Source organism: Bombyx mandarina, chromosome 12, assembly GCF_030267445.1.
Source record: "Bombyx mandarina strain Sakado chromosome 12, ASM3026744v2".
Taxonomy (NCBI): Eukaryota; Metazoa; Arthropoda; class Insecta; order Lepidoptera; family Bombycidae; genus Bombyx; species Bombyx mandarina.
Window position 1 is genome coordinate 7103997 of NC_143219.1, and position 18447 is coordinate 7122443.

The 18447-nt window shown below is 36.2% G+C and overlaps 1 protein-coding gene and 1 long non-coding RNA gene across 13 annotated transcripts in view; one reads left to right on the top strand and one right to left on the bottom strand.

The window, feature by feature from the left end:
- The window catches only part of LOC149501776 (uncharacterized), a 423933-nt gene that overhangs the window by 114488 nt on the left and 290998 nt on the right, over positions 1 to 18447 (top strand). The window lies entirely within an intron of this gene.
- The window catches only part of dac (dachshund family transcription factor), a 174941-nt gene that overhangs the window by 19864 nt on the left and 136630 nt on the right, over positions 1 to 18447 (bottom strand). For all 12 annotated transcript variants that reach the window (XM_028178636.2, XM_028178632.2, XM_028178631.2 and 9 more), the window contains one exon: positions 17871 to 17954. In XM_028178636.2, coding sequence (XP_028034437.2) covers positions 17871 to 17954 — 84 coding nt within the window. The remainder of the gene's footprint in view (positions 1 to 17870; positions 17955 to 18447) is intronic.

Below are 18447 nucleotides of genomic sequence, written 5' to 3' on the forward strand. Positions count from 1 at the left end.
TTGTTATTTTGTGTTCACACATCTCACACTTGGTTAATGTCAACATGCAACATGAATATGGACGCTACGAGTATAAACTACTCGACTGAAATGAAATTTAAGATGCACGAAACCTCAAGCGTGTTACAGTGAAACGTATACATGTATATCGTATAAAATTTAATAATAATTATTAAGGCTCCGTATTGCATAAAGACGCAAGCCTTAGCATCAAGTATAAAGTACACAAGCGCTGAAAATGTACACCTGAAGTCTGCGCTCGCTTTTGCATTAACGAATGCGGAAGCGGTGCTGTGCATACAGGACGCGTTGCACCCCTCCCCGGCTATCCAGGACCCCCACCTCCTCACGCCTCCCACTTGAGAGAGCGGACCTCTCGCTCCGGCCAGACGCCTCCAGCAGCAATGTATATCCCACCCATGCGTTCATTACTTTCACGCGGCGTCGCCGACCCAACAATTCAAGTTTACTTTCCGCCACACAATCTACGCTACCAGACTAACTATACAGCACCCATACACCGACCACTCGAATAATAAAGATGCAGAAATTAACCCGTCCGCACTGAAAAAAAGGAAACTAAGTGAAGCTATCTCATCGTGAATAGGGGTAATGTACGCGAGCACTCGTATGGAGAATAAAAGAAACTCATCCGAGTAACGCTGAGTTTGTTGAAACAGAGGGTAAATGTCAACTGCGGAATAAAAACAGTCAACAGATAAACGCAAATGATAAACACACGTACAAACTGAAAAGGCAAAATGTGAGCGAGCAAACTTACTCAGCCAACACGGATAAGAATATTTTTAAATCGGAATAAAACTAAATTAAGACAGGAATAGTTCACAAATTGTTTAAGTTTATACACTAAATTTGGTCCAGGCCATAAAATATTCAATTACGCATAAGCACACATTTGCTAAGGCTAACAACGACCACGCGGTACCCCCATTAAAGACGCCTAAGGGCCATTTAATCGGTCAGTGGATGTAAATTCGTCGGCCCCAAAACAAATATCCCGAAACTAATAAGGAAACGAAATATGTAAATCGTCTGCCATATTGTTTCACAAGTGAAATCTTCCTTTAATCTTATAACAAATCCGCGTCCAAATGGCCGGTCCGGGCTGAATTTGAATATAGGAGGGTTCGCTCAAGGGTCAGACAGGTTGTTCCACAGCCTTGTTGCGGTAAGGTAGGAGCAAATGTATGCAAGACACGCACGGAGGAGATAGCGCCCGTAATGTTGTCCTATGCACATATTGCATCAAATTAGTAGTCGACTTGTAAACAAGGACGAGGAAAGTAGCATCACTAAGACGCGGCGGTGAGTAGTTTGCATGGATATGAGACCGGCAATATGGAGGTCCGCAGCTGCTGGCTGTACTCATTAAGATGTTTTATGGTTGGTCCGCCGGACCGTGTTGCCAATTTAAGGTATTTCTATGCGGGACGATACCACGTTAGTTTGGCTTCCGATTAGGGTATTAAAGTGGTCCTTTAAGGTATTAGTGTAATAATTGCGGCGCCCATTATGCGGTTCGCATTGTCCCTATATTCCCCTCGCGACACGACCAAAGATAAGTTTGGTAACTATATCAAAATATTTAACGAAATGATTGTTAGATGAATGAAAAAAATGATTTAATACGAACCCTACGTTTTTCCATTGAAATAATAAAACAAAAGGCCCAATAAAATACTGAAACGACAGAAAAAGACAAAGCTCAAACAAATTTAAAGCGAAACGTCGCGCACAAACTCCCCGTCAGCAAGTAAATCAAAGGGTGTTGAAACTTTACACCCACTTAAAGCCGGACACAGTAATAAAGCGTTCGAACTTCGTCCAACATGGACATCAAATGAATTGCCCCTTCTCGAATTTTGTTAGACGGAAACGAAAACTTCTGGAATGTCCGATGCAATGACATGGTGTTTGTTAAATTCTACTGTATCTTTTGATTACAGTTTTCACTATGGATGCGGAATATTAATTGTGAATAATTTACATGCGCAGTCCGATTTACTATGTTCGCTATAGATTTTCTTTTGAATAAAGATCGACCGTAATTTTATTTATATAAACAAATAGATGTCTTTAACAAAATAAAATGTTTGTTTTGTTTATAGCCGTCTTAGGCGCACGTATCCCCTGTTGGTAAGTAGTGATTGTCGCTCATGGACATCACCAATGTCAGGGATATAACCAAGCCGCAATCTACCGAATACTTAAACTGGTCAGGTGTTACATAACACTAAAATTTTATTTGGTACAATCCTTACTGTAGATAAGTCGCAACACTTTTTTTTCCTGTCTTTGCTGATTAGCCTTGAGAGGCTATTTCAGCTCTCCCCTAACGTGTAGGTGAGCTCACGGGGTTCAAACCGGGAATATTGCTAGCTCTGGCCTTGGCAAGTGCAGTGCTTCGCAGGATCTACCGACGGATCGGAAATGAGACCCACTGAGAAGATCGCAACACTAATAATTTCGCACCACAATAAAAACTGAAAAGTTCAATCTTTTCCATAAAATAATGATTTATTGTTCTGAAGCTATTTGTAGTATCGGATTTATAGCTCGTTGATTAGGTGCAATGAACTAACCAGGAACCGGGGGTTATTAAATAATTTATTGTCTGGTAAACTATTCGAGAGGGGCACTGTTCAAATGGTCCGGTAAGATACTGCGAACTCTTGTTACGGAATATTGCTAACGTAAACTTTGTCATGAAACTTAAATGGTTTCGCACTGCGATCGAGCGAAAACGTACCTGATTTAAAACGTCTCCATAATATAAAATATTTAAATTTCATTCGTCATTTTTTATAATAATAATATAACTCTTTATTTGACACCACATGTACTGAGTAAGCATATAAAACAAATAATAGACGATGACATAAATTAGAGGCCTTAATGCTGAAAGCGATCTCTTCCAGGCAACCTTGCAGAGAGAGGAATAAGCAAACTAGCATGGACGTTGCTATATCTTAATAAACTTACATAAAAATATATACTTATATACACATGTGAAAATTAAATACAATATAAGATAGACTTGCATACGATTAAATACAAATAAATACTAAAAATATGCAAGTAAATACAAAATAAGTAGCAACTTACACAGTTATATCGTAGGAGCCATATTTGCACTTATAATAACTTATTTGCATTTATACTACATAAACTAGGTGTTATTTTTATTATTTTAAAACAATGAAACGGAAATTTCAATTAAGAATCAATTCAAACGGGAATTTAATTTGGCCTGAATCTTTTATGGCTTTCAATGGTCATTTCGACCTGTCAATTTCATATTAAGCAGGCTCTCTATTCACGCTCAAAAATCACAATTGAATCACAAGCGGGACAAAACAAAAAGGCGAATTCATCATGGGGTGCGAATCGGCGCCCCTGTCGGGAAACCAAAGCGGGAAACGTATGTCCGGTCCATTTTCAAACACTAACAGGTGCCGACGGCCCGTTGACAGTTTCATAAATTAAATTAGCCATACCGAATATCAGTGTAACAGTATTTCATTAGGAGCATCGACTTTTCAAGTTTTTTTATACGTTTATTTAATGCCTTATTTTATTCAAAAGCATCTCGTATAAAATGGCCGACGTATTCGGGCAAAGTTGATTAAAAGTTAAAACAAAGTGAAAAAAAAATTATGCGTCATGTTAATTGAATTAAATAAAATATTTTGCTTATCTACATGTGAGTTCATTACCCTCCAGTTCTTAAGAAAATATTAGAGATAGAAATAAATACGAAGTATCAATTGTATTTTTACAATGGTCAACGTGCCTTTCGAACTATAATACGCGGTTGAACCACGTCAGAAATACGCGTGTACCATATTACTAGTATGAAGGAATTAGGGTAGTTTCTTCAAACGAGTTTTGATAAAAGAGTCTTTAGTGGCAGGAAATCACTTGGCTGACATTGCTCACCTCTATGATCGATAATGACCACTATCGGATGCTCATCTATCTCGGAAAGCCTCGGGTTGTATACCTATGTATTTCATCACTGTTAACCAGACGAAACGTTATCACGAAAATCCGCTAATACTCAATGTGTTTTGAATTTCTAATTTTAAATACCCTTTAAAATTACATACACAATCCAATATAAACGTATTTTATTTCTGTGGATGGAATAATGTAGTTGATTATTGCATCAAACAGAAAATTCATTAACCAGTTCAAAAGCTATTTCGAATGTTATTGCCGCCCGATGATCGTATAACATTCAAATAAACAGTTTACGTTGCTAATAAGATCTTCGCAATAACAACTCGGAAAAGATAAACAAGCGGATGAGTTCTCGATAAAAACCAATAAGTCGATAAATCGTCTGTGGGTGTTTCTACGGAATGAACTTTCAGTATAAATTCAGTCATCTTTCGTACCTATTCTGTTTGGTTCATTAAAACATCATCGATTTAATTGAGGAGATTAAATAGAGCGTTTTCTAATCATTCCCAAAAACTAAGGTGGACAGAGCTGGTGATTAATAATACGGGAAAATGAAAAGTTAAAAAATGCCGGTATTGGCCGGTATAAAATTGCCGGTTAATATGTAACCTAATGTGAAGTAAAGGGACATAGAAATTCGACCAACTCCGACAAACTTATATCTGTAATGTAAACTAACCGCAAACCCCATCAGCGGCTTTGAATTCTTAATTTATTTTAATTAAATTATAATTCGGTTGGACAGAAGTATCTTCACTAACCACTCTTGCCTAAAATTTTTCTCCCCCTTAATATGTGCTGAATATTTTTTTATTTCGTTACGAAGTTTATTTTTGCTGCAACTGAACAGAATATGATATGCCCCCGACATTACTACAATATCCTGCAATCGAATCAGTGTATGGCTTCGTCGTTGTCTGCTGCTCGTGTGTGGTCTGGTCGAGCAGTAAAACGGAAGATCTCAATGTTAGTACACCGGACAACATAAACATTTATTAGCTCACAATCGGCAGCTACACAATCGATTCGTGTACTCGATTTATCGTACCGAATGATTCGAGTTACGTCTTTATTGACATAATGCCGGATCGATTTGGCGGCCACAGTTTCGTGACATTGAAATCCGAAGCTTAATCACGTTTTCTTGAATTGCTGTGTACATATGAAACCGTATTACTGTCTCCTAATTGTTTCATTTTGTAAAGTAAGATCGGTAGCAAGCTTGCGATACGGGTGGGCACATTACTTTTGCACGGTGGCTGGCTGACTCATTTCAGTGTTGCCAATCGCCAGTCGTCAATTTTGAACAGAGCTCTTAGTCCCTAGTGGTCTGGCGCTAACATGCAACTCCGGCTCAGTAGTTCGAACGCTTCGGTGAGCAATTCGAATTGTGGTTTAAAAGTTATAGAATTTTAACTAATATGGACGTGCCTGTTTGAAGTTTACAAACATAATATGTATAATAAATATTCGGAATTGGAAGTTATTATTAAATATGATTACGAAATTTAGGTGGGTGACAGTTTTAGTGATACAAGATTAAATAATGAACATTTTAAATAGCGCAATTAGAAATCTAGAAAGTCTAGGAAATAAAGTAATTAATATTTATTGTGTGACATTTTAAGGAACGTTACGTCGAACAACCATACCACCACCGGTAAAAGTATCATATTCAGTATTTTGCATTAATAAAGAAAGGTTATCATTAATAAAATCAATTAGTAGATAAAACACAGGGTATATTAGATTACAAATACGATACGCTCGGCACATGGCGCGTGCATTCAGTTGTAGCGAAATCGACAATTCGATCGTGGTAAATTTGACACGACCGTCTCGGAACATTTCCACAGAAATGACTCTAAAACACCGGACCTGCGATGCATTTGGTTAATCGTAAAATTTTATTTGCATAATATTATTATTGTTGTTTCTTAATTTATACATACATAATTTGTTTATAGACCAAAGCGATTTATGGTATAATTTACAGACCAAATGCTAGAAACATTTTCTATGATGAGATCGTCATAGTATAGGTTATTCGAGATTTCATTTTAACTATTCAAAGTGTAGAGGTATACGATTTATTAAATTTCTACAATATTTAATAGATTGATTAGGCGATTTTTAAAACTATTGGCTGCGCCTAATTGCACTATCGCCAATAACAACGACCTAAGGTGGAAAACTAACGAAGGAAGAAAGAAGAAAAGGTATAGTAGCTTAAGAAAATGGAAAATATACACGTACCTTAACATCTGAGTTCGATGTTGGCGTGAGGGTATCTTTGAATCGATCCGTATCAAATCAAACCCGTAGTTTTCTTTTTTATTACCGGTTAAGATAGCACTTATTTTGAACGATAATAAATACATAGATTAATAATTATTATTAGTTTTGTATAGCGGTGACGACGCTCCGATTATATTCGGAAGTGCATATGAGCAAGGAAGAAAAAAGGAATTAAGTAGTGGCTTTAAATAAGAAACGGACACTACCCAACAACATGTAATCCGTATTAAAACCGTTACGCCAGCTGGGCCTATTTCTTATTACATTAAAAAAATCCGATTAATTCTAAACAATATCAAACGCTTACATGTACAATAACTAAGGCTCGAAGAATACTACAGTAAATATAATATATTTTTAGTTCTCGCAAACCAACAAAGCAGCGTTAATTAAAATTTAATCAAACAAGAATCCATTGAAACTCCGTGTTCAACTCTTTAATATAACATGGTAATGTTGTAACATACATTGAAAGCCGTTCTAACAATTTCACATACAATCATAAATTCTAATTTAGCTCTTCGGTGGATCTTGTTTCCACCTCGCCTTCGGTTTTCCGGACTCATTGTATGTTACTCCCAAGACAACGCAGCCCCAGAATATATACAAAATTAATTAGACAAAATCTCGGCTCTTGTAATATTTTATTATTATTTCCGCAGCGAGCAAATTTTATTAAAGCGTTATATTTATTACTTTTCTCTTAGAAGTAATGGATTTAAATATGTTCTTGATTAGCGAAGTACTCATATGATTGTGTTCTCATGAAGTTTGTAATTACAAGTAGTGGTAATTACAAGGTTTGCTTACATTCTGAAATGTTCGTTGAGTTTTCATTTCGTTACCCCGCTACGAATGCTGATGGTGGTTAAATTAAATGTCGAGAAGTGAACTCCTAATTGCTGTATAGTGAACGCCTACCTGTGATATTTGCAGAGTCTGTGCACATAGTCCCTCAATTTTATAATTGCATTCTTTAGCTTCTGTACTTTTTACGTAGGTACATATTTATTACGGTAAGAATTTTATAACGTTATTTATCTTCTTCTTCTCTATATATAAAAATGAATTGCTGTTCGTTAGTCTCGCTAAAACTCGAGAACGGCTGGACCGATTTGGCTAATTTTGGTCTTGAATTATTCGTGGAAGTCCAGAGAAGGTTTTGAAAGGTGAAAAAATATGAAAATGCTCGGAATTATATAAAAACAAACAATTTTGTTTTTCCTTTGATGTGTCCCCCGTCGAACGGATTCCTTTGTTTGTTTTAGGTTTGTTTTATACAAAAGTTTAGGTCTTTTATTTATCGCTTGAGGCACTATGAAGTCTGCCGGGTCAGCTAGTTTTTAAGTAAAAATATTTTATACAGTGACAAATATTTTTGTTACATATAAAAAATTAAAACACAAATTAAGTATTTTGTAACATCGCTTCACATTTTACAGTTGATTACGAAGTTCATCGTCTTTGAGAAACAATTTGTATGAGGCGAGCCTTACACAATTCTAAGGTATTCTATCTATCTAGATAAGGAAATACTGACGCTAAAATTAACCTGGTGAAATGCTGAACTGTACATTTACATAGAGCAGACAAAACATCGTATCGTACTTAGCGGTGAGATGTGTAATAGTTGTTTCGGTTTTTACAGGCCGATTGCCGCCTTTAGTGTAACTTTAATGGGACATTATATCTCCGTGGAGTATGTTTATCTGTGTGTTATTTACAATAGTAGATTCGAACCAGTTGAGATAGCGGTTTATTGATTTTAGCGATTCGAGAATTGTTTTGAATCCATCTGTGGAATACGAGACGCGCTCCGTGGTTTGGCTCGCATTAAATTTGTTATTGTTTTAGACTGAATCACGTTGCTTGTCATTATCTAGTTCAAAAAGTACCCAGTAGATTCGTAAATTAGTTGGTACGTGAAAATATGAATGAGGGAACACGTTGATATCGGTCGAGTAAAAGTATTTGTGTTGATCCAGGCTATAGAGAATTTTTGTGTAAAATTTCATCCAAATCCGTTTAGATAATGCACAAATACAGCTTACAATATTGTCTTAAACATACTATATATAATGCCGTAAAATCGAACAGACAAATGCACCATGTCCAACCGGTCGAACGACTAAATCTAATCATTTGCATTACTCCCGCTCCTGAACTCATACTGCGCTTCATTTCACCAGAACATTGCTAATCGGGTTTGGACCTCAATACGTTTTTCTTTTTTGAAGACTAATGCTGAAAAGTGACTTTTGATTTTAATGTAGAATTCTTATAATGGGATTATATGGGCGTATTTTTTTATGATTGAAAGATTACTGGTGGCCCGAAGGCCTTTCCAGTTTCACCAGGACAGGTGGGCGAGCAAATGCTAATCCAGGAGGGGTGGGATATGCTAACAGCTGCCCGAACGCCACCGAAGGAGACCTAACAACTCAAGAGCAATTGCTTCACGAATGAATCTATGGGCGTACTGTGAAACCGCACGGGTAGTTAGCACCGCACCCATTTCTGCCGTGTAGCAGTAATGCGATTCGGTCTGGAGGATCGGACAACCGTTGTACTATAAATAGAACTCATGTCTCAAGGTGGGTGGCTTCATTTATGTTGTTGATATCTATGGGCTCTAGTAACCACTTAACATTAGGTGGGCCGTGAGCTCGTCCACCCATCTAAGGAATAAAAAACAAAATAAAATTTGATATAGTAATAAACACGATACGATACGATTTATTACTGGTGGTAGGACCTCTTGTGAGTCTGCGCGGGTGGGTACCACCACCCTGCCTATTTCTGCCGTGAAGCAGTAATGCGTTTCGGTTTGAAGGGTGGGGCAGCCGTTGTAACTAAACTTGAGACCTTAGAACTTATATCTCAAGGTGGGTGGCGTATTTACGTTGTGGATGTCTATGGGCTCCAGTAACCACTTAAAATCAGGTGGGCTGTGAGCTCGTCCACCCATCTAAGCAATAAAAAAAAAAAAAAAAAAAAAAAAAAAAAAACACGACACTTTTAGGTAATAACATCGGAAGTTTCGCGTTTGAGACGTAACGTGTCTTGCATTTCTAGTTGGTAAATCAGGAAGTATGTCACGTATTGGATGGCACGACTTTAATGATGGAGCAGGGATGTGCGATATTTATAGTGCTGGGTCTGCAACTTGGGAATGCAGTAAACGTTTGGCCCCTTGTAAAAAATAATATTTCTACTTTATTATAATATGTTCATATAATCTATACTGGAATCGTTGTCAAAACAACTTAATAAGTACTTGAGAAAAATCTACTTTTTTTAACTACTACCCACTACTCTGTAAAATTCCGATTAAATGTAACTATTTTTTTTATAAAACTGTAACAAAAATAAAAAAAACAGCGGATGCGTGAGGTCAATAGCCTGGTGATAGGCGGTGGGTGCTAGTACTATCGTTGCGTATTTAATTATTGTAATTGACTTTATTTTGGTAAGAGAGCGAGTAGTATTTTTTTACTATAAGAGCTTACAGAACTTCTAGCAAGATGCATATATCGTATTGCCTCTTCAAAATCAAAATGAAAGTACCTATAGACGTTTTATAAATCAAACACAACCCCATTAACGTCCAGCTAAATGAAGACGGAATCGTATAGTGACGTATTAACGAACGCGAGTCCGGAACGGATTGAAACAATTTTCCGTGGCCACAGCTAAACCTCAAGCAAAAAACAGCGCACAACCCCGAAGCAGAGTTCCCGTGTAAATATTTACCATCGTAAACGAAAACTTTCGTAAACCTAACAACTTCGGCCGACACTTGCAAAAAACAGTATTTTTAATATGCACCTTACCGGTTTGTTAGCATTGTTGTAAGTTTCTTATTTTTATTTTACCATATTCGCTGTTATAAGTTGTGTAGTTTAAAAAATGAGTTTTATAAATATAAGTTTTATCTATATATTGATACGTAAAGCAAAAACTTTGTAGCCCTTTTTACGAAAATTGCGCGGACGGAGGAATATGAAATTTTCCACTTTTATAGAGAATATAGAGAAGGAGTGCAAAATGTTAATATTTTTTTTAATTATGCATAAAAAATACATTAAATCAATAAAAAAAAACAACACAAACACTACCATGTTTTTGACACACACACGCATGCATACTAATTGTTTATTATGAAACTTTTCTTATTGCTTATAGTCTGTGGTCAAATTGAGAATAGATTAAATATTGTTTGTCTTTATTTATATTTGTCTAAAGTGTAGTCTTGGTGAAATCTGTGATTATACAAGTAAAACAGTCTTTGACAATAAAATCATAGTAGTGTACATACTTATAATTTCAATTAGCTAATTATAGTCGAATTTCTAATAGCCTCTCAAGGCTATCAGCATAGGTAGGAAAAAAACTACCGGGGGACCACTATTGTCAATCAAAATGTCCCCATTTGGAATCGGTGCTCTAGTAAAAATTATAACGTCCTCATTTTTTTAACAGGTTTTTTTGGTAGCGTTTTCGGGAATTCGATGAAACTGGTATTGATAATTGAATTCCGGAGATAGCACACGTATTCGACTCAGTATTCGCGCGGCGTTGCTTCACGTTGATCCGTGGTCAGGATTTGCCGTGTTACCGAATACTTTTCGATCTCCACTCAGTGGGCAGTTTCAGGAATCGTTGGCATTTTTATGAGAATTCCAACATGTATGATTTCGTTTACCACGAGAATATATCGAGCCTCGATCGAAATTGTTGTTTCGTCATTTTTAATCAACATTTCATTATTACTCAATGTTTTAAATTCATCAAAAAACCATTTTCAATAAACATTGACGTTATAAAAACCGCACCAGCGACGCGATGTATTACTGTGTATATTAATGTTATACTAGATGATGACCGAGCTTTGCTCGTTTTTTTTTTTTTTGGAGAGTCCATCTTGTTGTCTTTAAGGCGGTTAGTTGCCCTCAACTAAGAAAAATAGTATTATTATTCGCCAGTAGATGTCGGGAAGAGTTGATTATTGAAAACACGAATAAAACAACATTTTCTGAAAATAAATCGTAGCTAGATCGATTTATCGCCACCGGAATCCCCTGTATACTAAATTTTATGAAAATCGTTGGAGCCGTTTCCGAGATTCAGATTATATATATATAAGAATTGCTCGTTTAAAGGTATAAGATAAGATAAGATTATTCACAAGCTATTATTATTAAATTTATTTTCTATGCAACGAAATATTCAACTCAACATAACACTGAATCGATAGTTTTCATTAGCCACTCTACCTACTCGTAATTCACTTATAACACAGACGACAGACAGAATTGTCGGATTGCATTGACTACTGACGTATGTTGATACGATTGTTCGCCAGTTAAACGATTTCATTTGAATTTGATCACTCGACTGTCCGACTGTGATAGTGTTTGCGATTTAGGGGAAGGCTTATCGACCGGTCAATAACGCAAGCAATCATGGTTCCTATTTCGGTATTCGTTAAATTGTAAATTCGGTACTGTCATTTTTTTTTGACGAAGTTCCTTAGGCTATGCGGAAGGGTACACTAACAGAGAAAAAACGTCCGTAACGTAAGATTTTTATTAGTAATGCACACAGTGTACGACTCAACTTTGTAATAACGTACAAAAAATAACATATTTTTTTATCATTCACTATGACCACGATCTCATAGCGTTCGTTTGCGCAATACACTAACTCTTATGCAAACAACCGTGAATGAAGTGTACCACAATAAGTTCGCACGTTTCCGAATGATCGTGAGCTGTTGCGAAATCTCCAGTTTTATTTGCTTTATATCTCGAATAGAACTTAAAATTAATATTTTTATAATAAGGAACTTCGTTCCTATCCGGTGTCCCACGACACCACACATCTTTTTTTTTGGCACTTCTTTACAGGCGATAGATAGTAAAATACAATAATAAATGAAGTCAACTTATTCGTTCCGTAGATACACATAAATAGAATGAAAATAAATAAATAAATGTAAAAGTCGCCGTGTACCGGCTATAAAAGCATACATCATAAGCAGAGATTGTGTTCTGATAACCTAAAATTCGTAGTATTCGTAGTGTTTGTGAATTTCGCGTCCCTGCCCGATACGTACATCAGACATCGATAACCCTTCATTCCGAACATAATGTACGCATAATTGGCGTAACATTTCCATTGCGAACCCTTTCAAGACGCCCGTAATGTTACGGCCTACATGTTATTTAATTACGCAATCTCGTGAACAATGAGAATTATACCGACTCCTTTACTTGGTCTCAAATGGAGGGGACTGAGATGCAGAGATGTAGTCAGTCAAATCGATTAATAAAAAAACTTAATGAATACTTAGTAAGCTTCAAAACCTGTCGAAGATACGAAAATCAATTATGAAGCGTCATAGTTAATATTACATACAGAGTGATCTATGTTTTTTTTTTTTTCGCAACCGCTTTATTCACACTTTCCTATTTTTGCCATTTAAAGTGGAGGTCGTTGCTCCCGTTCGCCAAGAGGATATGCGGGTGTTGAAATTTGACGACAGGTATTAAAAATTTGAATCACCCCGAATAGATTACGAAAGGCCACAACTATAGCTTGGACTAAAAGTAGGTATGTAACTTAGTTAAATTCAATTTTTATTTTACTATTTTTGATTTTTTTTTTCAAATTAAGCTACTTTGGCTACGCCTAGAATTTCGTATTCATAAAATAATAAATTTGAGAAGAAAACATTTGGAAATTAATCTGAATCCTACCCTACCTAACTATCGTATACAAGGCTAAGATATGACCGGAACTCCTTGGAATCATAGGGCGAGCATTACGAGATAGTTTTCCGACTCACCCTACGTTCTGACATCCTTCCGTAATGAAGGAACCGGCTTCTTGAGGGTGTCCCGAGTTCTGGTAATGCTTAGTCAAACTCAATTATAAACGAATAAATCACGAAAATACAGTGAACCTTCGCTATTCATACTAAATGCGTCTAGAGTAACAGAGGTAAATGATCAATGGAGATAAACGGGAACCATATGAGATCTCTAATTAATTTATACCTTTTAATTTTATTTGTTATAAAGGCATTACGGCATATGTCGCGTTTGTGTTCGATCATTACCGGTTTCGGTAGCCACTTAACAAGGGTTGAGTTCGTCTACTGATGTCGACAAAATGGTGTTAACGTGATGATCGCTTATGCCATTATCTTGTCTCATATCTACGTGTAGGTTAGGTAAAAAAAAAAAAGGTTCTTATGACGTAAGAACTTATAAAATTTATACATATTATTGAAAACTTAACGGAGCTCAGGGAAATCATAAGGTGGTGCCTGATGGTAGGACCTCTTGTGAGTCCGCACGGGTAGGTACCACCACCCCGCCTATTTCTGCCGTGAGGCAGTAATGCGTTAATATTGAGACCTTAGAACTTTTATCTCAAGGTGGGTGGCGCATTTACTTCATAGATCTCTATGGACTCCAGTAACCACTTAACACAAGGTAAGCTGTGAGCTCGTTCACCTATCTAAGCAATAAAAAATAAATAAAAAATCAGCAAATATTTTATAAAAATCACGCGATCCGCTAAAATTGGTTGCTTGCTCTGTTCGAACCTGTCAGTTTGAACAAGGTTGTCTGAGTTAAAATATGCCAGTAAAATGTTCAGCTTGAAATCTGCGGCCACTTAACTAAGAGCTACAAACTATAATGACATTAAAAACATTTAAGAAGAGTTACATTAATTAATTTCATGATTTCTTGTGATGCCAATGATTTTAAGTAGTCACCTAAATCGATTAGATATTGTTCGATTAATATTAAAAATCTCATGTCGATCAGTATGTGCCACAGATTTTATATATTAATACAGTGCATTTCAAAGATAGGCAAACATAATCTACACCGCTGCATATTGATTAGATAGATATCCCAATTTCGATTGCAGGGAACGTTCGGGCCCGCCTGACTAATTGTTGTTGGACCTCACTAACGGGAAAAGCGTCTACGTAAAAAAAGAAAAAAGAAGGTTGGTTACTTTTTGTATATTCGTATAGTTATTTACCGCTGAATATTATAGCATGCGCTTTATTTTAACGCGACAATACCTATCTTTTTTGTAATACGCTTAGGTACTTGTATGCAAAAGAAAATCAAATAATGTCGTAGGTACCTATGAATTTCATAAAACGACGTGAAGCTATTAATATTTTTTATTTTGAATCAAATCTTCTACATCTCAATCACAATCGCAAATTTTTTGATGATCACTTAAAGTTATATATCCACTATACATCCATAAAATAGGCCTTTGTAACCAATGTTGTATTTCATAGATGTGGACGCGCGCAGCGCTATCTGATGATTGGTTTTTGGCAATTACCAGTATTACTCACATCCCAATCGAGTTCGTTCACCGCGTGAATTATGTATTGAATCCTCTTTGTAACATACATTCACTTACTATAAAATCCATTTTAGTTTTTTTCACATTTTTGTCGCAATTGTGTTGATTTTGTTTCGGAAGCCAGCGGACACGCTTCGTTCCAACGATTTGTAAGAAAAGAAAACAAGTTTTAGAAAATTGCTAGACAATTCACTTTAACGTAAGAAACCATAAAGGTGTTAAAACACATTGCAAGATGTCAAAAAGCTTTTACACGAAACTAATGATCGGCGAATGGATATCCGTTTTCAATTTACTATTATCGATGTTACAATTTGCTTGACTAATTGCTGTTCATTTAATTAGTAGTGTATCTGGTTATAAGCACGTGCATGTACATATTTTCTTAGCTGTATAATTACTACACATGTTTCAAAGGTAATAATTATTTTCATTATCCGTAACGACAAGTCGACTGCGACCTGTCGTCCCTTTATTGACATTTAAATTTATATTACATTTGCACAGGAGAAACTTGTACCTTGAAAATATGCGTGCGACATGTTAAATTACTCTCGAATTCAGTTTGTCTAAAATATAACACCGTAATGGGACGTTATAGAGTTTAATTTTGCTTGTCTTTTAATGACATCAATAGAATTAAACCCTTTGTCTCAAGGCGTCGGAACACTGGGCACCGCGTCGTTTGGCATTTGTAAAGGTTACCTCCATTCTGACGGTTTTCTTTTTACTTGCTGACATAATGCCGGATTGCTGAAGAAAGGGTGTTATTGTGTTTGATGGTGAAGTAACCTTTGTGTCTCAGGGAGTTTCTGATATATTTGATAATAAAACATTGATAGAATTTTAATTAATTAGAAGATATCAACAACGTTATTTGCTTTTTTTTATTGCCCTTGTAGGCAGACGAGCATACGGCCCACCTGATGGTGAGTGGTTACCGTCACCCATGGACTTCAGCAATGCCAGGGGCAGAGCCAAGCCGCTGCCTACTTTTTAGAGTTATGAAATAATAGGCTATTTTTAACTATTATTTTATCCTACCCTAGTACAGAGGAGTCACGTAATAGTCAATAACAGAGATGGACATAAGGTCAAGTGTAATTGGTTTTAATATATTAAAGTTACAAGCTACAATTTTTATCCTACCGTTTTTGTAAATTATTATCTACTAAATAAAGTTAAACAAACCGCACACAAATTCGTATTGAAAGTTTTTTTTTTTAATAACTGGTTTACCCTTTATTCTTTCGAAGTCGAGAATTATGATGCTCATTTTTAGCGAAATAAATTTATTTACCGTAATTACGGAAATTACTCAAACGTCAAAGATATTCGTAACACTATCGGTTAAGATAAATTGATAAGTTGCTCACGCGAACCGTGGGCTTGAGAAACAACGGAAACTAAATGTTTACAATCGGATCATAAAATTTATGAATTCGCGTAAACCTAGTAGCAGTATTGCGGTCCCATACGGGTAAATGCTATCATCCTGTGAAACTGCTATTGCACAAAACAGTTTTATAAAATACAAATTCACGTCACGTTATTTCTTAGCACTGACTAGATTGAAACCTTAATAAAAAGAAAAATCAACAAAATAATGTATTAGCATAACCTAGATACTGACATAGATAAGATTTTATGTTTTGAAGAATGTACACGTTCTAATCAGGACTTATTCTCGCGCTTATGTTAAGTAGCAATAATATTAATTTCCCAATTATATAGACTGTCATTGGTGAAGATGTGGCACTGCCACCTTCTTACACTGCGTCTTGCGTTCCGGATTGAAGGATTGAACAGTCGTTATACGATTCAATCTCATCTCTCAAGGTGGCAGCATTGACTTAATTATTTCTATGGGCTCTAGTGACTACTTTAGATCAGGTGAAACAATAGTTCGTTCCCAAATCTTCGCAATAAAAAAACACACTTGATACACAATAATAAGAGCCAACAATAAGTTTATTTTATTGCATAGACGGGAACAAAACTTGAAGGCCACTATCAATTTTGATACTTGAGCTCTCTGTCTCCTCTGTATATAAGTATATTAGTAATTACGAAAATTATACTTTTTGCGGGCTACATTTTTATTTCAATATACTATTCTTTCGTCATAAACATGAGCTTAGTACGAATTTCGTAAGTAAAATAGGTACCTACCTGCGGGATTTCAACAACGGCATAGTCGCATCGCTCAATATTAGTGCACCTTCTAGTCTTATTTTATAAGCCACGACGACTTTTACAAGGTACAGCTTTTTTTTTCTAATGAAATCTCTTTTAGCACACTTGAAACAGTATATTGAATTGTAAGTTCGCACGAGTACAAACCAAAGACTAAAAATAATGTTTGAATTCATTTGAAGTCGTCGTGGCCTAAAGGATAAGACGTCCGGTGCATTCGTATCTAGCGATGCACTGGTGTTCGAATCCCGCTGGCGGGTACCAATTTTTCTAATGAAATACGTACTCAACAAATGTTCACGATTGACTTCCACGGTGAAGGAATAACATCGTGCAATAAAAATCAAACCTGCAAAATTATAATTTGCGTAATTACTGGTGGTAGGACCTCTTGCGAGTCCGCACGGGTAGGTCCCACCGCCCCGCCTATTTCTGCCGTGAAGCAGTAATGCGTTTCGGTTTGAAGGGTGGGGCAGCCGTTGTGACTATACTGAGACCTTAGAACTATATCTCAAGGTGTGTGGCGCATTTACGTTGTAGATGTCTATGGGCTCCAGTAACCACTTAACACCAGGTGTGCTGTGAGCTCGTCCACACAACTAAGCAATAAAAAAAAAATAAAAAAAAGATATTTCTGAGTTTCTGTACTAACATAGAATTCAATTAAAAGAAGCAATAAAGGGACCGTCTATAACTGTTAAGGGCAAAATACTGGTAAATAGGATCGAAATCGAAAAAATAATAGTATTAATGTTGGAAATAAATAACACGGCGGGTAAGAAGACAATGGTTTAGTAACGAGATCTCTTGTTAATTGCGGTGAACGCGAACCGAGCCACTGATCAAAGATTTATAGAGGCATTGAAATTACACCCTATTTGTTCTTTTCAAAGAGCACGATCTGTGTGTTGCATGAAACAAAAACCATTTGAATAGATATTTATGAATCATAAATTATATTTTACTTGTTAGTAAAAACTTACCTCGCAATTTTTGTTCGTCGACAAGTTGTCTTTCGAGATTATCTTTCACTTCTCGTTCTCTTAGGACGTCCATTTTCAGTTCAGCTGGAGGAAAAATAAAGAGAGATTAGTTATAGAAAGTATGTAATAACACTATTTTTTATTAACTTAATTTATGCTCAGGCTTCGGCAATGCTATGTTTTTCTAACAAAAATACTGACTCAACTTTACTGCTGGTAGGACCTCTTGTGAGTCCGTACGGGTAAGTGCCACCACCCTGCCTATTTCTTCTGTGAAGCAGTAATGCGTTTCGGCTTGAAGGGTGGCGCAGCCGTCGTAACTATACTGAGACCTTAGAACTTATATCTCAAGGTGGGTGGTGCATTTACGTTGTAGATGTCTATGGGCTCAAGTAAATACTTAAGACCAGGTAGGCTGTGAGCTTGTCCACCCATCTAAGCAATAAATAAAAAAAATCGAAATCAGATACTGCGTTAAAGAGCTCAGGATCTCTAAGATCATCGATGAGATTATAAAGAATCAAAATATTTTTTTATAACTTTTAGTTTATTTATTTTAGCTCATGTTTAGAGTAGC